The sequence below is a fragment of the Rhinoraja longicauda genome, chromosome 16, assembly GCF_053455715.1.
Source record: "Rhinoraja longicauda isolate Sanriku21f chromosome 16, sRhiLon1.1, whole genome shotgun sequence".
Classification (NCBI taxonomy): Eukaryota; Metazoa; Chordata; class Chondrichthyes; order Rajiformes; family Arhynchobatidae; genus Rhinoraja; species Rhinoraja longicauda.
This window is the reverse complement of record NC_135968.1, coordinates 34,037,590-34,057,459: the sequence shown is the minus strand read 5'-3', so window position 1 is coordinate 34,057,459 and position 19,870 is coordinate 34,037,590. Positions and strand designations below refer to the sequence as shown.

At 41.9% G+C, this 19,870-nt stretch overlaps 1 protein-coding gene across 8 annotated transcripts in view; it reads left to right on the top strand.

Annotated features, from left to right (window-relative positions):
• ctbp2a (C-terminal binding protein 2a) overlaps positions 1-19,870 on the top strand; it is a 249,401-nt gene that overhangs the window by 207,699 nt on the left and 21,832 nt on the right. For all 8 annotated transcript variants that reach the window (XM_078413602.1, XM_078413609.1, XM_078413605.1 and 5 more), the window contains one exon: positions 3,107-3,251. In XM_078413602.1, the coding sequence (XP_078269728.1) occupies positions 3,107-3,251 (145 nt within the window). The remainder of the gene's footprint in view (positions 1-3,106; positions 3,252-19,870) is intronic.

Genomic DNA, 19,870 nt, shown 5'->3' with positions numbered 1-19,870 from the left:
AAGGAATGCATTAGGGTCTCGACCCGAAACCTCACCCATTCCTTCTCTCCAGAGATGCTGCCTGTCCCGCTGAGTTACTCCAGATTTTTGTGTCTATCTTCGGTTTAAACCAGCGTCTGCAGTTCCTTCCTACGCATTAGATTGAGTTGGGATCTGGACTCCTGCACGACTTCACACCTTGAGTTTAGTCCGTCTTTCCGAGAGGAGCCGTAGTTATTCAATTTCAGCCAGGTTGAGCACATCTTGTGGCACGTTTCCACCATTTGTGCCGATTGAATGCACTTAATTGATTTTCAGTCAGATGTGTTCTGCAGTATCGCAGAACACCTGACCCTTCTGATGGCAAATGTCAGAAGATGGCTTGGCTGACGTCTGATTTTACTCTCTTGCAATCCCACCGCTTCCACTGCACAGGATACCCTGTCCTTGACCCGACCCTGCCCTGAATTGAGAAATAATCCCCCTTGTAAATTGTGTGACAACCACCTGCCTAACTTTCTCTACAGTGAGTCAAGTATGGAAAAGATGCTGGTCTTGCGGTGAATGAATTTGGATGTCTGAAACCTCAATGAAATGTTGTAGATGTGAATCATGCAGCTAAAATGCAGCAGGCTTTTGTAGAATTATCCAACGTGTCCTTCTCCTCTGCTTTTTCCAGACAGCCTTGCGAAAATTTCATTTTTAAACATATGTCCAAACCTCTTTGAAAATGGCTGTTGGATCTACTTCAGCAACAGATCGGCCTGTGAATTACCGATGAAAATAAATTGTTGTGTTAAATACTCCATATCTTTCTTCTAATTGTGTTTTTATTTTCTTAACTTTGTGTCATTTGGTTACTGTTCTTGCTATAAGTGGAAGCAGCTTTGACCGTCCTTTCTCTGTCACAACCTTACATAATTTTGCTTTCCTTCAGTAAATTCCCCTCCATCTTCTATGATTGAAAGCTAGTAATCCCAGCTCCTCGGGTCTTTCCACGTATCTGAAGTCCTCCACTTTGGGATTATACACCCGTGACAGGAACTGAACACAATGCTTCAGTTCAGATTTATAAATGCTCTGTATAGCTTCTATATCTTGTATCAAGATTGAGATGAAACCCACTTCTTACGGTATTCATTTCTGATAGTTTTATCAAACTGTTCTAAAGTTTTTTTTAATATGTGAACCACAGATCTCCGCCCAGCCTTTAAAAAGTTTACAGTTTGGTTCATAAATCCTTTGCACATTTTCCTTTCATCATGCATGACTTCATGTTTCTCCAGTAAAATGGCAAATGCAATTTAGTGCATTTAGTGCCCGTATGTGCCCTCCTGAAGCTGCTTCCTATCATTCTTCATTGATTTATTTGAGTCGTGATTTGGAAAACATGATTCTACTTCTTGTATTCCAGTTTCCAGTGTTAATGCGGGTCTGCCTGTGAATTACCGATGAAAACAAATTGTTGTGTTAAATGTGTACTCCATACCTTTCTTCTAACTATGGTTTGATTTTCTTAACTTTGCGTCATTTGGTTACTGTTCGTGCTGTAAATGGAAGCAGCTTGGCCTTTCTCTGTCAGGCTCTATGGCTCTCTCCGTGACGGCCTTCAGCTTTTAAGTGGACCAGTTGTGATGGAGGCCAAGGATTTTTTCTTGTTTTCAAACCTCACACATCAGTTCCTTTTTGTGATCACTAAAAAGATAACATAATGCAGTGGGATTTTGTTGGGGAGGTTATTTTTGAGGTGTTTTAAACTGTGTAATCAAAATGATTTCCTGTTGTTGCCCAATTGTAATTTGTAATAAATCTGATTCAAAGTTTGTAACCTGAGTCACAGCATGTTTACCTCTCTGTTAATTGAAGTCTGGGAGAAGGAAAATGTGGTCGTCTCATTTTGGTGACTAACTGCAGTGATTGTGTTTGGCTCTGGACCCAGATGTTGTGCATTTCAAGTCACACTGCAGTGCCAGAATTTATGATGATTACTGCTGAGCATGGACAAACTACCCGGGTGAAACCCTACAAATGCTGCAGACTTTCACAATTTGTGAACAAACCGTGCCTCAACAAAGCTATTAAATGCTTTGCAGAGCAAATCATTTCTGTCAGGGTCTCTGTTATTTCCGTATCAGCTTTTAACCACATGGAGCAATTCCTACAAATGCTTTTAGTAGCACAATATCACTCCATTTTCATGAACAAAATGGCTTTTCTTTCTGTTAAATGAACAAAGTTTTCACTAATCTTGTGTAGTAAATGCCAAAAGACCAATTTCCGCCTGGCTTCAGTTTTTAAAGTATGTTGTACTACTTGGAGAAACCCTCTCATTTTGTAAACTCCATAGACTTTATTGGTAACAATTATTATTTTGTTCTTAATGTCAGTACATTTTGCTGCCACCAAGAAAATGAACAGAGGCTATCCTGATGGGGAACCTAATCCGTCTCTTGTTTTGAACTGCCCATTTATTTCTCTCTGAATATTTTGGCAGATCTAAAAATTGCAGGAATTTACACCAGCCTATAATGTACATAAGTCTGAATGCAAAATATGCGTCTTGTCGATGCTACTGGTGGAAATCGGTGCTCTGATGCTTCTAAACGCTTTTGTGGTTAGACCTGATATTTGGGGTTCAACAAACACATGAAGGCAATAAGTGTCTTATCATTTTAGAGCCTCAGATAGGTACAGTTGTGTACAGGTCATGGGACTAACAACGGTCCCGTGCACGGTGACGCAGCGGTAGAGTTGCTGCTTTACAGCGAATGCAGCGCCGGAGACTCAGGTTCGATCCTGACTATGGGTGCTGTACTGTAAGGAGTTTGTACGTTCTCCCCGTGACCTGCGTGGGTTTTCTCCGAGATCTTCGGTTTCCTCCCACACTCCAAAGACGTACAGGTATGTAGGTTAATTGACTGGGTAAATGTAAAAATTGTCCCTAGTGTGTGTATGATAGTGTTAATGTGCGGGGATCGCTGGGCGGCGCGGACTTGGTGGGCCGAAAAGGCCTGTTTCCGCGCTGTATCTGAAATATGAAATATGAAAATAACGTTGGCACTGAATCAGCATTGTCATATCTCTGCATACTAGCTGTAGTTAAATAATATTTTCACTTTCTCTGTAGGTTTTAAATGAAGCCGTGGGTGCATTAATGTACCACAATATTACCCTGACCAGAGAAGATCTGGAGAAGTTCAAAGCCCTGCGAATAATTGTACGGATAGGCAGTGGCTATGACAACATAGACGTTAAAACTGCAGGGGAGCTTGGTGAGTGAAGTCCAAGCAATGTCTTTCATCAATATCTTTTTATGCATTGTGTAAAATGTAATTTATAATGTCATTTATATCTCTGCAATGGAAGAGACACCTAACAGCATTGAAGAATCTTTGTAATTCATTAAAGGAGCAGGTAAGACAAAGAAATGCTGGAGTAACTCAGTGGGACGGGCAGCATTTCTAGATAGCTGGAATGGCTGAGTTACTCCAGCATTTTGTGTCTATCTTTGGTGTAAACCAGCATCTGCAGTTCCTTCCTACACAAAGGAACAAGTAATATTTTGTGTGAATTATAAGCGCAAGCCAGGCTCGGTTCTGTGGTATCCAAATGAGAATTGTTTTTAGAAAATAATATTAATTTGTGCTATGCTGCCACTCCTGTTCTGGAAGCACCAGCAACGTTAGAGTGCGCAATTAATAATTTGTTGCTTATAATCAAACTACACCATGCAGCACTAGGCTGATATAACAGATATCAACCAGGATGGTGATGGTGCTGCAAGTTGGTATCAAGACTCTTTGTCTGAAAAGGGGAGAAGATCACAATAATTGCCACACCTGATTTGGCATTCACTGAACATGCAATGAATGAGGCATGGCTGTGCAATTTGGTAGAAGGCAGCCATGCTGGTTTAACAAAAAAAAGGCAGCTGTGGGTCGTATCCTGTTACAAATTGCAGCTGATGGAATATTCATATTTTTGCCTTGTTTAAACTATTTCAAACATGAAACTGTGTAAATCAAAACATCAAATGAGATTCACAATTGTAAAAGTATTTTTCCTTTATTCTGGCACAACTGGATGAAAAACCAAGCTAAAGTCGCTTGTAACATGTAGAGGTTTATGAAAACAAATCTGCTGGAACTATTAGTTTCTGATTTTGAGCGATATCCTCGTGGAGTTTGCTCTTCCCACTCCTTGTGTCCAGAAGTGGAAAGTTGGAGATTCACGTCTTGCTGGCAAAACTTTCCTTCTCAGACTCTGTCAGAGAATTATCTTGAGTGATTCCAAACGTAAAAACTCAAGTACAAGTGTTTTATGCATTTGTGCCCATGTGTATTCATCTTTCATTTAAACTCCAGCTTTTGCAAACTCTGATTTAACCTGTCCAGTTTTTGAACATCCAGGGAAATCGGACAGAATTCTCTTACAGCTGTCCAGCTGCATTAGGTAATTATTATTATGAAGGATGAAGTAGTTTCGTAGAGTGGAAATAACTAACTGCTGGTATTCAGGCAAACCCAAATCAAGATGGACACCAATTTAACACAAGGGGGTAGTAGGATTTGTGAGTTCTGCCAGAAATAAGATTTCTTACTCTACTGATCGATGAGCAGCAGTTTTTTGATAAGGAAAACAAATAAATGTGTGGTCGTTTTTTCCAGAAATACTTTTAAAGTATTGTACTCGTGGAATCCTGTCATTATTTAGTCTGCAATACTCTTTGTAAAGAAGACTGGTGCCAAATTGAAGGTCACCAGAGTGATTTGGCAGTGTGCCGTTTAATAAACTGTGCTCTCTATTAGAAACAGTCCATATTGTTGATGCTTAAAAGATGCTGAATTCAGTGTGTGCCAGGTTAAAAAACTGAACAAAGAACCCAGTTGTAGTGGCTGATTTTGTTTTAAATGGGATACAGTATCGAATATAAAGATGCACTTTAGTTGGTTAGTGCTTAATATGTTGCTTAATATGTTTGCTGTGTAGTGCAGCAAGCTAACTGGGAACACTCAGTTCCTGGCACTGAAATCGTGCACTGTTTATTCCTTTCAAGGCTCTGGATTGATCAGCAGGGCAGGGCAGTGAGGTGCTTTTACACTGCCCTCCATAATGTTTGGGACAAAGACCCATCACTTATTTATTTGCCTCTGTACTCCACAATTTGAGATTTGTAATAGAAAAAAAAATCACATGTGGTCAAAGTGCACATTGTCAGATTTTAATAAAGGCCATTTTTATACATTTTGGTTTCACCATGTAAAAATTACAGCTCTGTTTATACATAGTCCCCCCATTTCAGGGAACCATAATGTTTGGGACACATGGCTTCACAGGTGTTTGTAAATGCTCAGGGCTGTTTAATTGCCTCCTTAATGCAGGTATAAGAGAGCTCTCAGCACCTAGTCTTTCCTCCAGTCTTTCCATCACCTTTGGAAACTTTTATTGCTGTTTATCACCATGAGGACCAAAGTTGTGCAAATGAAAGTCAAAGAAGCCATTATGAGACTGAGAAACAAGAATAAAACTGTTAGAGACATCAGCCAAACCTTCGGCTTACCAAAATCAACTGTTTGGAACATCATTAAGAAGAAAGCGAGCACTGGTGAGCTTACTAATCGCAAAGGGACTGGCAGGCCAAGGAAGACCATCACAGCTGATGACAGAAGAATTCTCTCTATAATAAAGAAAAATCCCCAAACATCTGTCCGACAGATCAGAAACACTCTTCAGCCGTCAGGTGTGGATTTGTCAATGACCACTGTCCCTAGAAAACTTTATGAACAGAAATACAGAGGCTACACTGCAAGATGCAAACCACTGGTTAGCTGCATAAATAGGATGGCCAGGTTACAGTTTCCCAAGAAGTACATAAGGAGCAACCACAGTTCTAGAAAAAGGTCTTGTGGACAGATGAAACAAAGATTAACTTGTATCAGAGTGATGGCAAGAGCAAAGTATGGAGGAGAGAAGGAACTGGCCAAGATCCAAAGCATACCAGCTCACCTGTGAAACACGGTGGTGGGGGTGTTATGGCCTGGGCATGTAGGGCTGCTGAAGGTACTGGCTCACTTATCTTCATTGATGATACAACTGCGATGGTAGTAGCATAATGAATTCTGAAGTGAACAGACACATCCTATCTGCTCAAGTTCAAACAAATGCCTCAAAACTCATTGGCCGGCAGTTCATTCTACAGCAAGACAATGATCCAAACATACTGCTAAAGCAACAAAGGGGTTTTTCAAAGCTACAAAATGGCCAATTCTCGAATGGCCAAGTCAGTCACCCGATCTGAACCCAATTGAGCATTCCTTTTATATGCTGAAGAGAAATCTGAAGAGAACTAGTCCCCAAGACAAGCATAAACTAAAGATGGCTGCATTACAGGCCTGGCAGAGCATCACCAGAGAAGACACCCGGTAACTGGTGATGTCCATGAATTGCAGACTTCAAGCCGTCATTGCATGCAAAGGATATGCAACAAAATACTAAACATGACTACTTTCATTAGCATGACATTGCTGTGTCCCAAACATTACTGTGCCCTGAAATGGGGGGACTATGTATAAATACTGCTGTAATTTCTACATGGAGAAAACAAAATGCATAAAAATGGACTTTATTAAAATCTGACAATGTGCACTTTAACCACATGTGATTTTTTTCTATTACAAATCTCAAATTGTGGAGTACAGAGGCAAATAAATAAATGCTGGGTCTCTGTCCCAAACATTATGGAGGGCACCGTCAATACAAGAACAGTGAAAGCTTTTGGAATAAAGGAATCAAGTCCGCAGAGTTGGAAATATTAGGTAAACTGTGAACTTTGTCTGTTTAACAAATAAACAGAGGTCAAAAGTATTTCATTACGTTGAACTATTTTTTTAAAGTTGGGCTCATGTTTGAAGATGTAAACATAGGAATTAGGAGTAGAAGTAGGCTATTAGATCATGGCTATAACGTCAACTCCCATGTTTCCACCTACCATCAGTTACTTATCACTGCTATATTTATGCCTCCCTTAACATCTTCAGACACTTACCACCTGACTCACATGAGAAAGAGGGTCCCAAAGCCACAACCTAATGAGGGAAAACAACATTATTACCTCGCTCTTAAGCGGGCAACCCTTTATTTTAAACTGGTCCCCATTTCTAGATTCACCCGCAAGAGGAAACATCTTCTCCACATCCATCCTGTCTCGACTGCTCATGATCATGTAAGTTCCAATCAAACCACCTCTAATGTCTATAAACTCCAATGGCGTTCAGAGTTTGGACAAGCCTAGCCTGTCCAACTTTACCTCATCTTTACCTCGTCAGACAACCTGCACCTGTTCTGGATATTAGTCTAATAAACCTTCTCTGAAAGGCCTCCAATTCATTTGCAACCTTTCTTAAAGAAGGGGTCAGTGTAATGATCTTATGCAGAGCTCAGATGTGATTTTGTCAGTCCGTTGTGTAACATAATGTGCATAATCAATTACACGTGCAATAAATAGTAACATTTTGTTAGCTTTCTTAATTATATACTTTACCTGCATATTAGCCTTCTGCAAAACAAGCACCAAGCCACTCAAATCCATCTCATTCTCAGAGTTCTGCAGTCTCCTACCATGTATACATTTTCCTTTTTTCAGACAAAGTCATGTTTTTGCGCATTATACTCCACTTACTAAATCTTTGACCACTCACTTAATGTATCCATATTGTTTATGTAACCTCACTATGTCTTCTTTACAACTTACTTCCTTGGGTATCTGTGTGTCATGATTTAGTAATCACGCCACTGGACCCTTCATCCAAGTTTTGTATATAACTTGCAGAAAGTTTAGGGTCAGCACTGATCCCTGTGGGCACATCCCTTGTTATATCTTTCCAAATACCCATATTCCCTGTCTCCTGTTAGCCAGCCACCCTTTTATCCAAAGATCGACACAAAATGCTGACGAAGGACTGAAGAAGGACCCGAAACGCAACCCATTCCTTCTCTCCATAGATCCTGCCTGTCCCGCTGAGTTACTCCAGCATTTTGTATCTATCTTCAGTTTAAACCAGCATCTGCAGTTCCTTCCATTTTATCTAATATGTTTTCATTTTTTCATAATAACATTTAATATGGTTTGTTTATTTTAATATAGTTTAACATTATTTTGTAAAGAGGAAGTTGGGTTTCTTATAATACAAGGTATGAATTTCTTTTGGCATTGGGCTAAAAGAGTCTGAAATTCTTTTGTTAAAGATGGTATTCAAGAATTGTTCAATGGATATGGAAGTGACTCCCCCCACTGCCAATACTATTTATTGATTGAGCTAGTGGCTAATTAACAGTACAAATATTAGCATTGTTGATGGTATAAAATATTTTGATTAATAATTTGTGATGTTTTGTTTTTGACAATTTGCTTCTGTCGTCTGTGAATGTGTCACTATCTGCACCAGGTCACTCAGTCTAAAATGAGAGCAACTAGTTATTCATCTGAATGGATACTTGCTTTACACAAATAACCAGCTGGTGTATCTCTCAGCAACAGTGCCGGACTTCTAAAGATATGATAGTAGCAAATAATCTTGTAGAATGATATTACAATAGACAATAGGTGCAGGAGTAGGCCATTCGGCCCTTCAAGCCAGCACCGCCATTCAATGTTAATATTATAAGCAAAGAAAAGATTAGCAAGATATAGTGTAATGATTTTGGTGTTACCCTTGTTTAGTTTGTTTAAAAAATAAGCAAAATAAGGGAAGATAGACACAAAATGCTGGAGTAACTCAGCGGGCCAGGCAGCATCCCTGGAGAGAAGGAATAGGTGACAGTTCAGGTCGAGACCCTTCTTCAGACCCGATACGTCACCCATTCCTTCTCTCCAGAGATGCTGCCTGTCCCGCTGAGTTACTCCAGCATTTTGTGTCTGCCTTAGTATGATTATGGCGATGGGGTGTCAGTGACCATGACATAAAGTGAGAAATTGTAACATTTAAAATTAGCAGTGATATATCTGAATGTGGGCAACATTTTAGTTTAGTTCAGTGTGGAAACAGGCCCTTCAGCCCACTGAGTCCACACCAACCTACAATCACCCATACAGTAAGTTCTATCCTACACACTGGGGACAATTTGCAAAAGCCAATTAGCCTACAAACCCTAGGGTCGTTGGAATGTAGGAGGAAGACGGAGGACCCGGAGAAAACCCACGCTGTCACAGGGAGAATGTACAAACTCCATACAGACAGCACCTGTAGTCAGGATCTATCCCGGGTCCCTGGTGCAGTCAGGCAGCAACTCTACCGCTGCACCACTGTGCCCCACGATATGTTTATATCAAGGTAGATGAATTAATGGTGTAAGTAGAGATGTGTGCTTGAGATAACAATCATTATAATGATATGGTTGCAAGGTAATCAAAGTTGGAACAGTAATCATAGTGCAGGACAAAGTATATATCATCAGATTAAAGGAGCATGAAACAAGGATAAGCAATAATCATTGGAGACCTTAATCTTCATAAAGAGTGTGCAAACCAAATGAGTAAAAGTAGGACAATTCATGCAATACACCTGAGACCATTTTCTGCAAACAGATGTCGAGGAATCGGCTAGGGAACAGGGCATTTTATGTAATGAAGCAGGATTGATTAGTAATCTTACAGTAATGGATCCTCTAGGGAAGCGAGTTTATAATATAAAATTTCTTATTAAACTTCAGCCCGAAACTAGGACCCTAAATTTAAACAAAGTGAAGACAAGCAGGCTAGGTTGGCTGAGGTAAGCTGGGAAATTAGATTCAAAGACACAATAGTAGATAGGCAATGGCAAACTATAAAAGGAATAATTCATAATTCTCTTGAATATATAGTTTGTGGATTGCAGTACAGTCATGGATTGTATTGCCCTGGTGGTGCTGTCAGCTATATTGCGGTCTCGCTGCAGTACGTTAGTGCAAAGCACATGGGAGGTCAGATGCAGGCACATCTGATTTCACGTTCCACCCCTAAGCTCATCGTTGAATCTGCAATCGATGCATGACGTCCTGAGCCGAGGGCCGGGATACACTTTGAATCTGGTCCTTTATAGCTTTATGCCAACCTTGGCTGGAGCATCCTGGATCATGATCCTTCCTTACAAGGAAGTTTAGTTACATTTTTCTGTAATTTTTATGTCGTTACGTTTCACATATTTTTGATATTTTTGAATTAAAAAAAAAATAATTATCAGCTTTTTAAATAGCTGGTTATTGGAGACGTAAAAGTTGTGAAACGTGCCTTTGGCAATGTAAGATGTTGATGGTTGTCAGGTCATTGGTGGAGGTGTGCTCGTCAGAAATGGAGGAGCAGTTGCTCCAGCCTGCCCCCCGGTGAGGTACTAAAGGGCCTGTCCCACTAGCAGGCGATTTTAAGGCGACTGCTGGTGACTAGGCTGTCGCCGACAGTTCGCCGGGTGTCGCGGGCATGATCGTGAGGAGTCTTCCAAGAATCGTAGTGGATCTCAGCGCGTCGCTGAGAAATCATCCGGAGTGAAATTTCTCGGCGACAGCTGGCTTGTCACCAGGTATCGCTGCTTATTGCGGGCGCTGTCGCATGCTGTCCCCAGGTTTGCTAGGTTCTCTTAGATGCATTTAGAAGCACATTATATTCAAATAAGTAAAGTCATTTCAAAATACCATAAAATGCTTGTGTTTAAACAATTTATTTAACGTCAGGACATTTGACAGGTAGATTGGAGGCGACAGTTTGACGGTCAGGTAAGCGTGGGAATTTCGCGATGTTTATGGCCATCAGCCATTACATTTAAAGTGGGCTCCCAACCCAGATGTGCAACCCAGAAACCAGGTATGCATCTCCCGTACATTTTCAAAGAATGCCCACACACTTTTCACAAAAATCCACTTAACCACTTTAAAAAAAAAAAAATTTAATACAGCTATTAGTAAACTGGAAGTAAATCCAGTTTATGTCTTGTTACTGTGATGCTTGTTTTTTAAGTAACCCATACAAGGTGTTATAGTTCAAAACTCTCAAGTAATTACAGACTTGTCAGTGATTTCAGCGAAAATTAGGACGCTGGAGAAGCATTGACAGTGTGGGAATTTTGCAATGTTTCCGAAGACGGTGTAATCTCGACCTGACTCGGCATTGTCATGCTCATTGTCGTCGAGTAAAAGAAACGTTCGGCGATCTGCTACGACTTTGACAGTCGCCTTAAAATCGCCTAAAGTGGGACAGGCCCTTTATTATACCTTCTATTGTGCAAACAGCCCAGCACATGTAGCAATTCAACAACTCTTCCAGTGCTCTTAGAGGACTACTTAACAGAAAGTGCCACAGCAAAATATAGCCGGACATCATAAAATCAGCTTAAAATGATGGAAGTAGAAAAACATATACAGTATATCCCTGCACAACTGTATCCAACAGATCAGTTGCTGAAGAACAAACGGTCCACAAATATAATGAAAATATCAAGGATGCTGGAAATCTGGACAATAAAAATGCAACGTTTATTTTTCCACAGTTGCTGCCTGACCTGCTGAGTGTTTTTTTAGCAATTTCTATCTTTTATCGTTAATATATAACATGTGTAACTGAGCTACAAATTTCTTGAAATGCAACTAAGCACATTATATAAGCTCATAGCTTAGATAGACTCAAAATGCTGGAGTAACTCAGCGGGACAGGCAGCAGCTCTGGAGAGAAGGAATGGGAAACGTTTCGGGCCGAGCCCCTTCTTCAGAGACCCTTCAGTCTGAAGAAGGGTCTCGACCCGAAACCTCTCCCATTCCTATTCTCCAGAGATGCTGCCTGTCCCGCTGAGTTACTCCAGCATTTTGTGTCCATCTTCAGTGTAAATCAGCATCTGCAGTTCCTTCCTATACATATGTCATAGCTTCACTAGCTACATTTCTTTTTAGCTTTCATAGCATTCTTTCTTTCCTTTCTTTTCCTCTCTTGGTCTCTATTTTTCTATCTCTGCACCTCCAGTTAAGCTATGTTTAATCCCTCCCATATGTGGTACTTTGACCAAGACCCATCACTGTGCTTCGGTCTTCCTGATGCTCTGCCAATTTCTGAGGACCTTTTCCACTCCTAAAATCTCTTCATTTTACAGACAGTTATCTCTTTCCAGCCCTCCTTTGCCTCATTTTTGGTGACAGGAGTTTTATGCCACTAACACCACATAGTTTAGAATTTTGGTTCCAGGACCCTTTGCTTCTCGGGTCTTCAGATCTAAGATCCTTCTTAATTAGAAATAAATGATAACATAAAAAACAAAGGGTCTCGACCCGAAACGTCACCCATTCCTTCTCTCCCGAGATGCTGCCTGACCTGCTGAGTTACTCCAGCATTTTGTGAATAAATCGATTTGTACCAGCATCTGCAGTTATTTTCTTATACATCTTAAAAAACAAACTACTTTGTTCAAAAACCCTATGTTGCTGTTTATATTCTATACTAGACCAAGTTGGGCCCTAACCACTCCTGCATTGGTGCAGCACCCTCTCCTACCCCCTCCCCTTCCCCCCCCCCTCTCCCCCCTCCCCCAGGGTTCAGGAACAAACAAACAAACAAACTAGTGTTTTAGTATATAAACATAGCACAAAAAGTAAGGAAATTTGTGTTTGGTAGATTATTTCTTTGTTGTAACAATGCTTCTTGGCAATAAATCTTATACCGTTGGAAAGCCTGTTTATTTCCCTTTTAAATGGTGCCACATTTGTAAGGAACATGCATTTGTGGGATGAGCAGCAGAGCTGAGTATATGGGTTGCGCCCATGAAAAATTTGCCAAATCTTCTCTGCCAATGCCAAACAGCTTATTCTGCTGTTGCTATTGACTCTTGTTTTGAGCTTCTGGTACACCCACGTGCTGACAATCAGGTGCCTCATTGGCACCTGATTGGCAGCATCTGTGAGCATGGACCCTGCTACAGTGGTCAGTAGGTGTCTGCTCCAAGAATCGGCATGCCACGTTTGACTGATCTGGATAGGGCCCGTGCGATAGGGCAACTTCAAGCTGGTGTTCCGCAAAACCAAGTTGCGGCATTATTTGGAGTGAGCCCTAGCTAGTACAATCTCCAAAGTGAAGGCCAAGTTCCATATAACGGGGGATGTCAGAGACAGGCCACGAAGTGGGCGTCCCAAGAAGACGACACCCGAAGAAGACCGTTTCCTCACCCTGTCAGCACTTAGGAACCGTAGGCTGTCTTCTACAGATTTGCAGTCAAGGTTTGCAGGACGATATGGCCGACGGCTCTCTGCCCAGACAATTCGGAACAGACTGCACGCAGCCGATCTCCGGTCTCATAGGGCTGCCAGGAGGCCTGCCATGACTGCCCTTCACCGTCAGGCCCGTTTGCGCTGGTGTCGGCAACACGTGCACTGGAACCTGAACATGTGGAGGAACGTTATGTTTAGCGATGAGTCCAGATTCTGCCTACGGCAGTTGGATCATAGGGTCAAAGTGTGGAGAAGAAGCGGAGAACGCTATGCTGATTGCTGCACCGATAGAGTAACATCTTTTGGTGGAGGCAGTGTGATGGTGTGGGGCGGCATCTCCCTCACTGGAAAAACGAGGCTTGTCATCATTGGAGGCAATCTCAATGCAGAGAGATATCGAGATGAGGTTCTGCAACCAGTGGCAATCCCATATCTCCACAGTCTGGGACCGAACTCTATCCTCCAAGATGACAATGCTCGCCCCCACAGAGCAGGGTTTCTCAGAGACTACCTCCAGAATTTGGGAGTGGAGAGGATGGAATGGCCTGCCAGCAGTCCTGACCTCAACCCCATTGAACACTTGTGGGATCAGCTTGGGCGTGCTGTTCGTGCCAGAGTGACCAACACAACCACGTTGGCTGACTTGCGACAAATGCTGGTTGAAGAATGGGATGCCATCCCACAACAGTGTGTGACCAGGCTGGTGACCAGCATGAGGAGGAGGTGCCAGGCTGTTGTGGCTGTGTATGGTTCTTCCACACGCTACTGAGGCTCCTGTTTATTAAATGAATAAATTGTTAAATTGCCAATATGTCTTGTTTCTTCAGACTTCAATCATCCAATCCACCAAACAACACCGAACAAGAGTCAATGGCAGAATAAGCTGTTTGGCATTGGCAGAGAAGATTTGGCAGATTTTTCATGGGCGCAACCCACATACTCAGCTCTGCTGCTCATCCCACAAATGCATGTTCCTTACAAATGTGGCACCATTTAAAAGGGAAATAAACAGGCTTTCCAACGGTATAAGATTTATTGCCAAGAAGCATTGTTACAACGAAGAAATAATCTACCAAACACAAATTTCCTTACTTTTTGTGCTATGTTTAGATGAACAATTAACACAATCTCTTGTTCCCCACCCATTCACCGCCTTCTCCTTCAGTGATTGGTATAACGTAGTCAAAGCTGACATAGACACTGCAACATGCATTAGCAATGGGCAATGTCACAACTCCTCATGTATAAAATAATCACATCATCATAAGTATGCTACATTTAATCTTATAATCTACCACAAACACACATCCGTTTCTATCTATTCTTCATGTCATAACATTTCATTATTTCCAATACATTTATTAAATCATCTTTTAATCTCCAGAAAAATGCTTTTATGCATTTATATTTATATTTCCTTATACAGAGCAACATTATGATGCTTCCTTTATTGGCTCAATGCTAAATACTTTATTGAATATTTATATTATTACTCACACTTTTCTATTTTAAACATTCACTGTAAATATAATGCATTTGCTGTTACAGTAACACAGTTCAGATGTTTAGTCATAGATGCATCTGGAGAAATGAGATATCAATTCCAATTTCTGTTCACTGACTGGAAATACCCAACTTCTGAATCAGTTTGAAGAAAGGTCCCGACCCAAAATGTCGGTTGTCCTTGTTCTCATCAGATGCTGCCTGACCCGCTGAGTTACACCAGCACTCTGTCTTCTTCAGGTGTGCTACTATGAAACGCAGCAATCTGTTTCCCATTCTATGTTTATAGACGCTGTATTTTCATTGCAAATACAGATTCCTGTTGCTAATAGATTGTTCTTTACAGCCTTCAAATTGATTCTGAATGGTCCCATTTCCATTATCTAACACATAAACACCACACAAAAAGCCCCACAAAACATTAAAGATATTAACTTTAACGTTGCTGTTGGCTTTTAATTGGCTCAAATAAAATCTATTTTTCTTCCCACTTTCCCCATTCCTTGGGGTTGTGACTTCAGTGAAGATATTGGCAAACCTGCTGCGTCTGAACTGGGTGGTCATTTTACCTCTTAGATTCACTCGGGTGAGTGACAGCAAGGTATGGGAACCTGACCTTGCCTCCACGCATGAGAATACCTCAAGTGAACAGCAGCTTTCCTTTCTTACTCCAAGGCCAGAAGGTCACTCTGACCAGAATGAGAGCAGGTAATCCAGCAAAACCAGGAATACTGATTCATCTAGGCTATTTGGTTCCATTCCTTTACCAAGCGTCCACTGTTAGATTGTGAGATTAAAAGTCCTGTCTGATTTAATGCAGATCAAATAAACTGCAGATGTGAGAAAACGGAAGTAAAAAGCGTCTCGGACCTGAGATGTTGCCTATTACTCCTTCCACAGATGCTGCCTGACATGCTGTTTTCCAGCATCTTTTGGTCATATTATCTGAATTAACATTGTAAACCCTGATTTTAATGGACCCCTTTTTAACGGATATCAGATATAGTGGACAGACCTGCCGACCCATTGACCCACCCCTGGCTCGCACCGCCTACTTGCCCCTGGTTCTGACGTCATCCCCGAAGGTGCACCAGCGAGCCCTTCTTCATCCACCGCACGGTGCGGTGACATGGCTGTTGTTGCAGCTCACGTTGTAACCCGTGTGGACGGTGCTTTGTTCAGGCCGCTGCCAACGACGGGACGGCCCGGTCACCATGGGGCTCCCTCCCCTCTCACCAGCCACTGCTTCTTGTGGCCAGCAGAGGCTTTATCCACTCCTCACTTGTACATCTCCTTCTCCGTCCCCCTGTCCACACTGTCCTTTTGTGCATTAACCATAATCTGCAGTTCTTTTTTTCCATTACATACCGTGATAATACCTTACTCGGTTATAGCGAGCAATCGGCAGTAACGGACAATGTGTTTTGGGTCGGGACCTTTCCGCACACTGGTGGAGTGGGGGGGGTGGGGGGGCAGAAAGCTGTAAAAGAGAGAGGGGGGGCAAAGCCTGGCAAGTAATAGGTAGATACAGATGAGGGGGATGTTTGGCAGTTGAGTGGAGTGGGTGGCAGAGACGTGATGAAAAGATGACAAAGGGGTGTCGAATAAGGAAATAAAATAAAGAATAGGAGCCAAATGTAAAGCCAGATGGAGGGATATTGGTGGAAGGGGGACAAGGGTGAAGGAAAAGAGGGGGAGTAAAAGGGAAGTAGGGAAATCGGAGGGTGGGAAGGGAACGGAAGGAGGAGGAACAGAGGAATGTGGGCGGTGGGAGAAATATGTGCACACCAGTGGGGGAGGAACAGGAAATGGAAACTGGACCAGGAACCAAACGTATGGGCATCACAACACGGGAAGCAGCAGAACATCGCAAAACTGTTAAATTCACATTTCCTCCAGTGCATTCCTCATCTATTCAATGTAGTCTAGAGGATTTTTTTATTCACTTCTGGTTAACTGTATGAGACTAACCTCTGTAGCTCTGCTAAATTCCAGCCTGCATTTTCTACGACAGATGCACGCAGTATCTGACAGATTGGAAGAGTGTAAATATCCCCCGAGGAACATTCTTTCTTCAGAGGTCGAAGCATTTACCACTTAACACTGTTAGTTACAAACTGCAGCTACAACTGCAAGCATCAGCCTGCCAGTTCTACTTTCAAGTGACAGTGATGGATAGTAATGCTTTCGAAGACTAGCAGGGAGACTGGAGTCAGTGCAATATTATATTGCATTTCTGGTGCCTTGACATTCTGTCTCAATAACAAATATAGAATTAACAGAACTGTGGTTTTTAAATATTGATACCGAGCTAACCACTTGCTAAACATTATTCTCAGCGGTGCATTTTATATGTTGTAACTAATACAATAAACATCTGCAGTTCTTCAGTTTGTTTATGACACTATTTATATATTTCCTGGCAGCACAACTGTGTGGGGCTTACGGACAAGTTTGTGGTCTCTGCAGGGGGGCTTTCTTACAGGAGGCAGGAATCATTGGAAAGCCTGGTCACTGTGGACTGCAGAGCTGAGAGCAGGAACGATTCTGGGAACAAACCCTGCTCCATCTGCCCAGTTAGCGAAAGCTGGAATAATATTACAATGTTTATCCAGGGTATGATGGTGAAAGGGTAGGGTGGGTAATATTCAGCTACTTTCCCACCAATTTTCATAGGCAATTAGAATGATTTTTTTTTTAAAGTTTCCAGAGTTTGCAGATTCATCTTCTCAAACAAATTTTTACAAACCTTTTTCCAAAGGGAAAGAAAGATCTCTTATTATTGCCCAGGCTTTGGCCAGGGAGTCAATAAGTTATGACATCACACAGATCCAGGCCCTTCAACACACCAAGTCCATACCAATCACAATCCGCAAAAAAAACAGTTTTGGTCTCCTAATTTAAGGAAGGACATTCTTGCGATTGAGGGAGTGCAGCGTAGGTTCACCAGGTTACTTTCCGGGATGGCGGGACTGACATTTGATGAAGGAATGGATCGACTGGGCTTATATTCACTGGAATTTAGAAATATGAGAGGGGATCTGGAAAAAATATAAAATTCTTAAGGGATTGGACAGACTAGATGCAGGAAAAATGTACCTGATGTTGGGGGAGTCCAGAACTGGGGGTCACAGTTCAAGAATAAGGGGTACGCCATTTAGGACTGAGATGAGGAAAATCATTTTCACCCAGAGAGTTGTGAATCTGTGGAATTCTCTGCCACAGAGGGCAGTGGAGGCCAATTCACTGTATGTTTTCAAGAGAGAGTTAGATTTAGCTCTGAGGGCTAATGGAATCAAAGGATATGGGGAGAAATCAGGACGGCGTACTGAATTTAGATGATCCGTCATGCTCATATTGAATGGCGGTGCTGGCTCGAAGGGCCGGATTGCCTACTCCTGCACCTATTTTCTATGTTTCTATGAATGGCGGTGCTGGCTCGAAGGGCCGAATGGCCTACTCTTGCACCTACTTTCTATGTTGATTTTTACCATTCATCTACACTCTGGGAGCAATTTACCATGGATAATTACTCTATCCTCGAGTAATCCTTGAGTAAGGATATTCTTGCTATTGAGGGCGTGCAGCGTAGGTTCACTAGGTTAATTCCCGGAATGGCGGGACTGTCGTATGTTGAAAGACTGGAGTGACTAGGCTTGTATACACTGGAATTTAGAAGGATGAGAGGGGATCTTATTGAAGCATATAAGATAATTAAGGGATTGGACACGTTAGAGGCAGGAAACATGTTCCCAATGTTGGGGGAATCCAGAACCAGGGGCAACAGTTTAAGAATAAGGGGTCGGCCATTTAGAAAGGAGATGAGGAAAAACATTTCAGCCAGAGAATTGTGAATCTGTGGAATTCTCTGTTCAGAAGGCAGTGAAATCTGTGGAATTCTCTGCCTCAGAAGGCAGTGGAGGCCAATTCTCTGGATGCTTTCAAGAGAGAGCTGGATAGAGCTCTTAAAGATAGCGGAGTCAGGGGGTATGGGGAGAAGGCAGGAACGGGGTACTGATTGTGAATGATCAGCCATGATCACATTGAATGGCGGTGCTGGCTCGAAGGGCTGAATGGCCTACTCCTGCACCTATTGTCTATCAGCCTGCACATCTTTGGGATATGTGAGGAAATTGATGCACTTGAGGGCAACCCATGCAATCATAAGAAAGAATATGCACACTCCATTTAGACAACACCCGAGGTCAGGGTTGAAGCTGGGCTTGTATAGCACCTGTACCTGGACATGTACCTGTCTGCTTCTTAAATGTAGGGTTGGTCCCTGCCTCAACTACCTCCCCTGGCAGCTCATTCCATACACCCACCACCAAAAGGTTATTTAAACTTCTAGGAGAAATTTGAATAATGCTGTTATCTAGGGTTCTAACATTTCTATTTATATCATATATTCCTGAATTAACATTGATAATTACTCTGGCCACGTAGGCCATTCACGCTATAAAATTATACCTTTCTTCAAGAGTTAGTTAGAGGTTAACCTCGGCCGAAAGTGTGAATTACTCAAAAATCTGTCTCTTATTGGAAGTGTAGAACCCCTCAAATGGAATGAAAGTTGAGGCCTTCTACGGAATCTTGTTACTACTATATTTCATGTTCAGTGCGACTGAACTCCTAAGCAGATGAGTTTACACAAGTGGATTCTATTATAAATCCGAGAGTAGGAATGTGTATCCAGTCAGATCATACTATACACAAGTACAATCAGCATCACTGGAGAACATGGATCAGTCACATATCCATCGGGATCCTTCTTCAGACTGAAGAGTCCCGACTCGAAATGTCACCTCTCCATTTGTCTCGGGAGAATGTACAGGGAGTAAAATAAGGGGCTGAGAACGCATCCTTGCATCAGGACATGGGTGGGAAATAGAATAGATTTCTTGATGTCAACGTCATAAAAATAAATTTAAACTCAGGAGCATAAAACTGCTGCTGAAGATCCAGTCTAGTTCATATACAACATGAAAATAAAGGGCCTAATAAAGAAAGTGTTTCAGTGAATTGACCTCGTGTAGTTCCTCATGAAAGTCTAGCTGTTGTGTGTTTTCTTCAGTTTGATTGCTCCACTGATCATGCCAGCTTTTTAAAAAAAAAATGTTTTTAAAAAACGCGTCATCTCAAACTGGTGGTTTCAGCCCTGAGACGAGTTGTG